The sequence below is a fragment of the Periplaneta americana genome, chromosome 1, assembly GCF_040183065.1.
Source record: "Periplaneta americana isolate PAMFEO1 chromosome 1, P.americana_PAMFEO1_priV1, whole genome shotgun sequence".
NCBI classification, from domain to species: Eukaryota; Metazoa; Arthropoda; class Insecta; order Blattodea; family Blattidae; genus Periplaneta; species Periplaneta americana.
In genome coordinates, this window is record NC_091117.1 from 142,904,031 (window position 1) to 142,916,164 (window position 12,134).

Consider the following 12,134-nt stretch of genomic DNA (forward strand, 5'->3'; position numbering starts at 1 on the left):
GTATAGCGCCAGTGTAATCAGTTCTACACATGAGCAAATAGTGGGCCTTTGAAGTTCATGTTTTTTTCAATTTAGGCCTAAGTTTGTCGTTTGCTTAGATTAATATTACATATGTAATTGAGTAATATCAATGTGCTAAACTTTTATAAAGTTTGAAATAACTAGCGATTAAGATACAATAAATGTATACATTCATAGACTATTATTTATTTCACACTATGTTGGAGCAAGATTTCTAAAAAAAAAAAAAAAATAGTCCCACAAGATCGGTACAGTACTTCTATAAAAAACAATCTTTGAATTGAACACTGGTATTATTCACAAGGTGTGTTTCTAAATTCTGACATCGGCAAAGGGTATTCTTCCGTTTCTTGTTTTAATAGTTAGTGGTAGGCCTACATATAATGAAAAATACAGTACCACCAGTTGGTAATGCAACACAATTTTTAATAAACAATGACGTCATTCCTAAATCACTTCCCTGTAAAACAAACAAGAGAGAAAATATACAATTACCTTTTAATTTTATGTAGAAGGAATGGCCGATGCCTGCCACTTGCGAGCTTTCCGACGCTGCAAATCAACGGACCTCTTGACTTTGTTGGCTGCATTCAGATGTCGGATTCGGATGAAAGTCCTAGTTCTCGCATACACCTTTATGATTGAACTATTTAGGGACGGATACTTGTCAGATAGAATTTTTCAAAAAGTTGTTATGATGGTTGGCTTATCAGATATGGAACTACCATGTAAACTCCTAAAAACTACTTCAAATTGTTTCAAAGTTTCTAACCATTCACATGAGGGAACAATCAGACCTCCTCGGGACAGTTTCTCTAACCAGCCAGTACTTTCTTCTCCGTCGGGAATATTTATAGACTCTCCACTGGGATGTCCTAAAGTATAATCTATCTGGCGACATCGGTGAGCAACATAACCTGCTAAATATCGCAGCCCCTGTGCAGAACATTCAGAATTCTCGGAATAACCTGATGTTGAGAGATCTTCAATAAGAGTTTCTTCTAAAATAAGGTCAGGTTCATTAATATCCAAAATGTTGATCAAGTTCTCCATCTCAGGTGTCAAGCCAGTGAAAAGATGAGAGGCGAGATAGTCCTCTGAATCAGTTTCAGCTGCAACTGGGGACGCATTTACTGAAATGTCCAAGACATTACGGCTCATTATCAGAAGTCGTAATCGATTCTTGAATTCCACTGGGAGTGGGTGGTCATATGTACGTCCGAGTGCCCTGATCTGTGAGAAGAAATTCTCAAGACAGTCTTGGTTAAGTCTTGCTGTAAGTATGTACTTTACATGGTAGATATTCTGTAAATCGGAAAAACATCCCAACAGAGATCTTATACTGGTCAGAAATCCTTTCTGAAATGGAAGCAACACACTCTTTTTCCCCAACCTTCATATGTTCACATACAGAACAAAATTTTCTAAGCACATTTTCTTGGGAAATGTAGTTTAGGCCAAACGCACTTGCAATTGGACTTCGTTCATTGACAGGGATTCTTGAATTAAGGATGTCGAAAGTGTCATTGACAATGTTAAAAAATCTGAAGCCTCTTTTTCTTCTGGCAAAAGGTAGGAAATAGCCTGAGCAACGTGGTTAGAAAACAACTGGCAAGCAAGATACACTCTCTGTCGATCTCTGCCATAAACGTTTACATGTTCAGGTTTTAATTTCGGGCAAATCTTCATTTCACCACTGCCCAATGTTATTATCTGTTCTATAACTCTTTTGTCGATTTTTTTTCCACTAGAAAGAACAAACCCATCGTCAAGAAAATGATTTCTTAGAAGTTTTATTGCATGGGGCACATCACAAAAGACCCATATGCGCTTTGTGACATCACATGGATGATTGAAACAAGTGTTTCTATGACTGACACCTAACTCATTTCAAACTCGAAAATTTTTCCCACCCATGTCGCAGACCACTCCCGCTACCATAAAGCCTACAGCATAGAGTTTCACAATTGCTTCTTCTAACAGTTGCCTAGTCATTGTCGTATCATACTGAAAGAATATGGGCTGTTTCCAGTTTTTACATAAGCCTCTTGCCATTATCACTTGTACTTGACTGTGGGGTCCATAAATTCTGTCTTCCTCCTGATCGTAACATATTTGTGCATTCACATTCATTTCATCGAAACTAAGTATGCATAGTCTTTCATTTGTGCTTAAGCTCTTGGCCTGATTCATCATTAAATTTAGTACGTCATTTAGTATACCTGCGTGACAGTGGAAAGAATTTGAAATCCATCTTCTCAATGTTGACAACCCAGGAAATGGAATGCTTAAACTTTTCCTGAGGTACATGTAGCATTTTTTGGAAATTGATCGAAGGGTAAGTGCTCTGCTTATATCTTCCTTCTTCCAGTGTTGCTTCTTTTTCCCTCTGATTAAACTGTCGATTTGTGTCTCAGTAAAAACCTTCTTTAATATCTTGAAGATACTCTCCTTAACATTATTTTTAAATCTATATTCCACATCCTGTGTCTGTTTCCTCCTCCTAGCTAGTTCATAATTCAAGAGTTTGTTCTTCTGTTTAAGTTTATTTATCTGGTTCTGTAAGCTTTTATTTTTTTTTTCAAGTTCACTCAGTTTAGTGTATACATCCTGCTTTAAACCACTACTTTCTGTTTCAGTGCTAACATCTAGCTTTCTATTTTTTGGGGATAAAATCTCTATTCTACCCAGAGCTCGTTTCCTAATTTCTCTTTTATTTTTTCTGGCATTTCTATCATTTACCTGTTCTGACGTGTTAAAGGTTATGAGTTGATCATCATTGGCTGGTTGCAGATATTGGGGTGATACAAATAAGGATGGAATGCTGTGGCTTTCACTTGCTTTCTTGCTTTTGTCCCAAGAAGTTCTGCTCTCAAGTCCCTCACGTAATCCTCTTCTTGAAAATGGACACTGCACACTCTTGCTTGTTTCACGTTAACGAAGTCTTTACGTTTGCAAGCATTAACCCATGCCGCACAGAGCGTTTTGTCTTTAGGAAAAGCGTGGTAAATTACATCAGTGCCTTGAGTTTTTTGATTATAATTCTGACAAACAGCAACAGCACAATTTGGCATGTTTATAAATATGTCACATACATAACAACACAAAAAAGGCGCAACACCACAGTTTTTGTTACCTAGCCTCCAACAATAAAAACACACGCAATTACTCGGGAAACGAAATAAAAATATTAAATTATAATTATTATAATATACAAATATTAACTCTACTATAGCTTCTACTTTAATAACAAGGATATATAGAGAACTAATGAAACAGAGCCATCCATTTACGACATTTCTTCGAGTAACCTCTGCACATTTAATACCATCATATGCCTCTCATGGCCAACGCATGCCTCCACAGTGACGTCATGCGCACAACGGAGAAACTCGAGGCCTTTGCGCATCTAGAATGAGCACCCCCTGAATTAACCCTTACATTGTAAGAATTCTGTTTTTCACATTGGTATTTCTTAAACTATGGCGGACTGTAAAGAAAACAACTAACGTAATGTTACATATTATTCTGTCATTTTGCTTACATTTACATTTTCCTACCAATTTCTCTTCTCTTATTCTATAAATTAATATGTTGTATGCTTTACGATACTTTGTCAATTTCAAGGTTAAAGCAGCGTATAGATAATTATACAGATGGACACTTCGCGTCGGTACCTTTGATGTAGCAGGACTGATTTCAATGACCTTCAAAACAGTTTAAGCGTGAGATTCTGCTTTCTCCCAGGAGTTAGCACTGACATCACACTAGCTATCAATCGACACAGCGGAAATATAACACATACGTACAATTAATACATCTAGGTACATTATGTACTCAAAGTAAATTGGACCGATGAAATAATAAATCAGTCATTAACTATAATGTGTAGACTCTAGAGTTCCTTTATAATGAGACAACAATTACAATATGTAAATGATTTGATAGCGCTGAAAACGGAAAAACAAAACTCCTATGAGAAGTGAAATCATACACCTGTATTATATCGTATACAAATATTAAACGAATTTGATACATAATTTTATAATGTATTATATTATTTTACAATATAATTTATTATATATAAAATATAAAAAAATATTATTATTACTAGTTTGTCACTGAGAAATAAGGAAAAACTGTTAACTTGAATTTATTTGAAGCAAAGGGTTACTGGATTATGCAATAAGCTAAGCGATGTTTGGATCCTGTGTCTCAACTCCATATTCAATTATTATCTTAGCTTGTGCTCGATTACACTTACCTCTAGCGCTTGAAAGTAGAACTAAACGCCGACGCACAGAGAAACAAAACACAGGAAAATTCGCTCAATGTCCATTCTTTGTAATACCTATTCGCTGGTTAAAGTTCTATGTATTTATAAGAATTGTACTTATTATTTAGTAGGTGTTTTAATTTTGTCGAGTCATGTTTCCGATAATACAGCACACAAGTTGCCACAAAGCGATTTGCCGCTTTCTACAAAATTAAGAACTGACATACTGGAAAAATAAAATCTCATAAATTGTACTGAACTAGCAATCATACCCTAAGGATTCTAAATGTTTGGAAGAACATAAAGTATTTTGTATGTCATTTAATAAAATCTTTGAACAATCTTTCAATAGTTATTTTAATAGACGCTGTGAATAACCTCGTTATCTTCTAAGAAAATTTCTATCCCATTTCTTTTGCAGAAACTGAAATAAAACATCTTTGCACTATTATTGAACATATTACTTGATGATAGCATTGGGTACAGAACACGTAATTCGCATTTCGATTCACATTAACAACCCTAAGTTTGTTCTATTTTTCTTAGGGGACAGGAGTTTATTTAACGCTGTATATTCTTCTTAATTTTCATAAACAGTTAGACGGACTATTAGTATAAATTCCTCTTTTAACGTTCAAAATCTTAGTTGAAATCCTGGCGAATTAGAATAGAATTTATATTGAACAAAAATCATTTGGTCAGATTTTATTTGAATACTTTCTTTTCTTCTATCAATGTCCCACTATATCTTCATAGTAGTACACGATCATCTTCATTGCAGGTGTAGCAAACTACTGCGGTGTATCATCTTCCCACCAGAAGAATTGCGTGGAATTTTTTTTACGAATATTCCACTGAACAAGCAGTCATATGTATTTTAATTTTGACGCTGTTGCAAATAACAGATATTTTTTTCATTGTTGTCGCACTGCTAGGCGGAAGACTACAGTATCATCTGCGTCCGAAAATCAGCGTTGCTATACTGGGTAGTTAGACGAAGTTCATGTTGGAGGGAAATAGTTGGGGTGAACTTTTGGTGTACTTCCGTTATTCTTACCATAATTACACATTCTACATTTCTTTACAATAATAATAATATATCAACATCTTCCAGCAATGTATAAAGTAATGGAAACCACTGTACCGTAAGATATTCCTATTTGACAAGTTCTATGAGATTCCTACGACGAACTTGCAATGAGCTAAGTGAGCAAAGGCATTTCTATATTTAGCGATGTGTTTAGTTTAAACACTTTGTACATTTTTTGACCGATCGCTATTCGGATAAATATGGCGTCTTTATACGAACAAAGTTCAAATTAAAATCTGACGAGTTCAAGTGTAATTCATGGTGCATAAGGGCGGTTTCATCAGATTTTCCGATGAAAACCTCTTTCTTCTGCTATTGTCTACCCTCGCACTCTTACTTATCACCAGTTCAATAACTGCACCATATATCATTCACACCGGGCAGGTTCTTTGGAATTTCTATGACGAACCTTTCATAAACGAAGCAACCCTAGACAGTCTTAGTTACGATGATAGGCTGATAGATAATGTTCTCAGGATGCCACTATGACTTCTGATATTTGTCTTCTATTTACATTATGTAATTCTCTGAAATTTGTTCATCACTATTTCAGCGAACATAATGAATATAGACACTACAACACCGGTGAAGAGAACGGCAAAAATTATGGATACAGTGTCGAAACTCACGGTAGGATTGGGAATTATTTCGCTACTGTCCTTGTATTCCTTGGGCCAGATTTTTAATTCTATCCGGTTCAAAATGCCGGTTCGTTTCATTTCTTGAAGGCTGAAACAGAATTAATGCAATTTATTTTTTCAAAACGTATTTACGGAATTTTTATCTGGTAACAAAGAAAATTCGTTCGGTTTTTAAATAACATTAAGGGTCTTAAGAAACATAAACATAAACATACACAATTGACATTTATTCTGAAAAATTGTCTTCATTACAGTCAATATATTTCTTGCAACGTGAAACTATTTCGGAAATTCCACTCCTGTTAAATCATCTGTCGTCGGATACGATGATAGATTTCTGGTACTGTTTACATTATCATTATTTTTCGCATGTTTCTTTTACATAAAGTTCTACAAGGAAACAAAAAGATGGTAATCCGCTGGTAACAAATCCGGGCAGCATGGAGAACACATTAGATTTTCCCACCCAATCCCCTCTATTTTAAGGGGTTGCTGTGTAAGGGGTTGTTGAACAATAACTTCATTTAGGTCAAAATTACATAAATTTCTGCTTAACAGATTAATTATTGATTAATATTTGTTACTTATAATGAAACTAACATCTGTCCATTCTTATTATTATCATTAATTTTTCTAAATAGATTACAAAACTTCGAATGGCAAAATTCATTGCATTAATACAGGCATGTCAAAATCCTGCCCATTGTGCAGTCGCACACATTGTGCACTGGTCTCTGTGCAATGTGCAGTTCCCATTCCCCTGCCTGGAGGGAGCGAATCGGCTTGGAGGGGAACGCGACAGGGCTGTACAGTACCTATAGTAGCAGATCAACTTTTGGTTCAGTAACACAGATCAGTACGGGTGTGCTCATTGAGCTGTGATTGTGAATGCGTTATGGAAAATAAAGTGAGGAGTCCACAGATATAACGAAGAAGAGAAATCACGAATCATATAACGTAACTGTTATGATGTTTTCTTCAGCCAATAGTAATTATTTTAAAATGAAAGGCTTTCATCATATCATGTGGACCTAATAGTGATGTGAGAGTTTAAATCATATTGGTAAAGTTCTTAAAATATGATATTCGCCTGCTCTTATTTCTTAATTAGTACTCTCACGGCAAAACAAACATAACAATGATGATGTTTTGGAGTCTGTACTAACACAGCCATCAATGGTTAGGCGACTTACAACTTTTATTTGATAAGCTGATAAGTGATGAGAATATAGTGAGGAATATATGTGAGGGTGTTGAGGTTGTAAGGGAAGGAAGAAAGCAACTATTTGTAAGGCGGAAAAATTTTCTGGAAAAATAATACATAATGGCGAATTTTCCATTTCACATTACTACTATATATTATCTTAATATGCTTACGTTAATAAATCTTTAAAGCTGACATAAAGAAAATGTCCTCGCTTCACAGCTTGTGAAGTACTCTTTTAACTCAATTCAGTAACGCTCCCAACTTGCTAATGCTTGTTGTCAACGTTTCCCAAATAAACTATATATAAATTTAAATTCAAGCTTAATTTATCCAATTTATTAATAATAATGTGAATTTATATTAATATACAGCAAGGAAATGATTCCAGTGTAAAAGCCTCACAACGTCCTACTGCATGTAATTATTGGGAGTAAAATATTTTATTTAACATTTGTGCACCAATGGTCCCAATAATGCTCGAGGAACAATGAAAGAGTATTACTTTGAAATAATCAGTACCTACTACGTAAAATGAAATATTGTGTTCGTTTTTTGTTGTTTCGAAATTACTGCAATATTTATATTTTTTTCAAATACTGTATGCAAATCATGTAAATAAATTATTCTTTACAAACGACTTCTTTGTGAATTGTAACTGAGTAAGTCTATTGTTTCTTGTGTTACAATTATTGTCAAATATAGACACTGACAATAATTGTGTTTTTTCCTTCTGCTAAGTATGTTTATAATGTCCAAATGTCAGTTTAATTGAACACTAGAAGCGCAGAATAGATTCTTGTACACCCCTCCCGCTAAAAACTGGTAAGAGCAACACATGAATGACGCAATCTGCACAGACCGGCGTTCCGCGCACATACACTGCACTTTCAATGTCTGATTTCTGACATGCCTGCATTAATAATAGTAATAGTAATAATAATAATAATAATAATAATAATAATAATAATATTATTATTATTATTATTATTATTATTAATATTCTCATTATAGAAATATATTTTAGATTTATATTTTTCTCCCCGTAACATAGTTCTAGTAAACTTATATTAAACTAATTCTCATCATTTTACTAGCTATCTCAAATTAATTATAATTGATTGAATTAAATTAGCTAATAAATTAAGCTACTACTTTATCTTATAGGTTTATCTAAATTTAAATATGTACTAGACGTTAAAATTTAATTGAAAAATGTTACTGGAGAATCTTTTAAGTGTAGTGTAAATATTCGTAATTTACATATGTAGGCCTATTTTATTGATTAAGGCTGGTTGAGTGGAAGAGAAGGCCTTATGGCCTTAACTCTGCCAGCGAAAATAAAAAAATTCTATTCTACTCTATTCTCTATTCCTTCTGCCTTCTCGCATTGTCCTGAAGGAAGGGGCCAATTTACTATGGACTATTAATTGGGTGTTCCTACGAGAATTTTCTACTGTTTATCTGCAAGTTTCTCGAACACTTCGAAACACTTTTATGCGTTTATTCCACATAGCAATTCTTCACCAATATAAGACATGTCTTACGAGCTACTTCGGCTTCTTTAGTCCTGTGTCCAAATTGGTAACGTAAACAAGTTCGTATTATATACTTAAACAAACCCATTTAATACTTATTCCCGCTAAACGCGCAATTTCAATGTTATTTTTTGAAAAAGTAACAAAATAACATTTACAATTTTTTGCTGTATGTAGGTAATATTATTATCCTAATCATATATTTGTATTAATTGGAGACCTGGTTGAGTGGAAGAGATAGCTTCAAGGCCTTGATTTTGCCAAGTAAAATAGCGTAAATCATTATTATTATTATTATTATTATTATTATTATATTACCAGATTATTTTACTCATTAAGGACTTCTCAAAAACCGAACTAACTTTCTTCGTCATCTAACATAAATATTAAAATGACAGCTATATTAAAAATACGAATTCGAGATTTACTCTAATTACATACTTATATGTCTGCTTTCTTCATTTTTCAAATTAATAGAAAAGTATAGGTTATTAACAAAAATGTGAAATAATTTGTAAAAATCATATTTGTTTCCAAAATAATATATCTGCGGATGATCCACTTATTACTGTTTCTGTGAAGATAATTAAGGACATAGAAAAAGAAAACAAATGCTTAGGTTTTTTTGTGTTTGCTAAAAACTTTCGGTGCGGTTAATCATAATATAGGCCTACTTCCAGAAAATTATATGTAACAGAAATTAAAGGTGTGGTTGGTGAAGTATTTCATTCACATTTAAATAATATAACTATGATGAGGGAGATTGATAATTATATTAGTGAAAAGGAACCACTTCAGGACTAATTTATTTATAATATACGTTAATGTTATATTAAATATACATTTTAAACATAGTAATGGCTCTATGTATTAATATGCAAATGATACGGTAATGATATTTTATGGTCATTACTGGGGTTAAGGTTATAAAAATGTCAACATAGGCATAAAGAAGCTTATATTTAAGTAATGGTTTGATCTTAATTTTCTGTAATTAAATTTTAAAAACTAAAAAAACTAAAGTAATAACCTTTTTGGAAAAATTTAAATTACATAAAAACTACTAATTGATGATTAAAGTTTGGAACACGACTCAAATATTTAAATACTTAGGCTGTGAAATGAATATCTATCTCAGAAACTCAAAAGACATAAACACAAAATTATCAAGATTTCAGATTACATGTGGCAATATACATTAGATATCTATACTAATAATAAATCTGTAGCCGAAATTTTTCTGGTAATTTTCGATTTTACAAAAATAATTGGTCCTAACATATATAATTAACCACCCTGAAACCGAAAATCGCATTTTTGAAATTTTTGTTTGTATGTATATCTGTATGTTTGTTACCTTTTCACGCGATAATGGCTGAACCGATTTATATGAAAATTGGAATATAAATTAAGTTCGTTGTAACTTAGATTTTAGGCTATATGGAATTCAAAATACTTTATTTAAAAGGGGGGTTATAAAGGGGACTGAATTAAATAAATCGAAATATCTCGCTTATTATTGATTTTTGTGAAAAATGTTACATAAAAAACGTTTCTTTAAAAATGATTTCCGATAAGTTTTATTCTTTACAAAATTTTTATAGCACTGATATTTAATGAGATAAATGAGTTTTAAAATTAAAATAACGCCACCTAAGACGGTGCAATGAATTAAGAACAAATGACTTCGTCTATAAGGGGCCTTGGACAACAACAATCGAAACAGGGGCCTTAGACATCAACAATCGAAAGCTATTAAACATAGCCTACAGAGAATGTTTCTGTGTTTTTATGAAGTAATATCAGAAGCTAAATTAACCGATTTGTATAATTAATTATTATTTCACCATTGGAAAGTGTAGTTTCTCTAGATGGACATAATGCTATAACGTTATTACAGTAACGTCTGAGTAAATCGAGGACAGGTAAGATTAAAATAGCTTCTTATGCACAGAAAATTTGATAGGCTATTTTGTACATTCGTTTTCTGTATTTCTTAAAATAATATTTATGTACACTCATTTTAATCTCAGAGAATTAACGAATAACGAGAGTGTATTGATTTAGTATGCAGTAATAGTACGTTAGCTTAGCAATCTATTATTTTATAATTCAAATTTTAACTATGCTCAATTGAATCGTGTTAAAATACATAAAATATATATGCAATAAATGCAATGCAAAAAAAATTGGGTAATGAGCGAAGCAGATTATGTTGCGCTGTTGTAAAAGTTGTTCCCTGGATCAAACGTCCTATTTTAATTATGTAATTACTTTATATTTATTTCTAACAGGTGCAGCGGAGCGCACGGTTACGGCTAGTTAAATAATAAAACAAGAAATGAAAGAGGAATTAATTTTTATAAAAAACGGTAATGCCTATTATATTTACGGAAGTGAGATATGGGTAGCCTGAAATGAAAGAAAGATAAAAATTCGAAGTAAAGAAATATGTTTTCTGAGGAAAACTGAAGGGTGCACACTTATGAAAAAAATCAGAAATGAATCAATTAGGGCAGAGTTGAACATAGAAAATTATCGTGATAATTAGTTGATCCACATAGATAGGATGGGCAATTGAAGGCTTCAGAAAGCTATATATAGACGCCTATGTTTTTTCGCAATTGCGATGAAACATATTTTTAACCGGATTTTGCATTTTAAATGCGAAAAACACGAATTTCGTGGTTTTATATTTAAAAAAGAATACAATTTTAATGAACGAGGTACTCGGGCGTAAAACATGGGTACTGACATTTTGATAAAAAAATGAGATATGTAGCGTATAATATGACATCTTACAGTCTGCGTCTAATGCAGTAGTTAGTTTTCCAACATCTCAACAGATAGCAGAAGTATACAGATTTACTTTACTGGTAATTATACGAACTAATGTATGTATAAATGTTTACTTACCTAATAACTTCAAAACACTAAAACGTCACTTACCATGTTTTACTTCCGAACCCCTCATTAATATTCCACAGAGTTTTTGAACGAAAATGTAATTTTGAGTTAACTCATTTTCAGTTAGAAGTTTCGTCCTAAAATGGAAGTTATATCAAAGAGCTTACAAGATTAAGCATCTTAAAATCGTATTAAAGTGTGAAGCAAATGACAGGAGGTGTTTAGTTTAAGGAAGTTGTTCAGAAAATGAGTTGTGATGGTTCAGTGGATGCTGCAAAAACCTCAAGTGTCATGGAACCATCTTTTCCAATTTGAAACTAGAAATCTAAATGATTTGGAACGATTTCGGTTTTTAAAATGGTTATTTATTAATTTGTTTATACGATTTTCTAAACTTTCTTGCAATATTTCGTCGAATATATAATACATTTTTATTGTGTTCTAATGTTAAATAAGA

The 12,134-nt window shown here is 32.7% G+C and overlaps 2 protein-coding genes across 3 annotated transcripts in view; one reads left to right on the top strand and one right to left on the bottom strand.

Annotated features, from left to right (window-relative positions):
• The window catches only part of LOC138701642 (gustatory and odorant receptor 24-like), a 77,315-nt gene that overhangs the window by 31,151 nt on the left and 34,030 nt on the right, over positions 1-12,134 (top strand). The gene's annotated exons all lie outside the window — the stretch shown is intronic.
• Positions 361-12,134, bottom strand: part of LOC138701634 (probable glutamate receptor) — a 67,454-nt gene continuing 55,680 nt past the window's right edge. Inside the window, exon 9 of the mRNA XM_069828739.1 lies at positions 361-6,116. Coding sequence (XP_069684840.1) covers positions 5,903-6,116 — 214 coding nt within the window. The 3' untranslated portion in view covers positions 361-5,902. The remainder of the gene's footprint in view (positions 6,117-12,134) is intronic.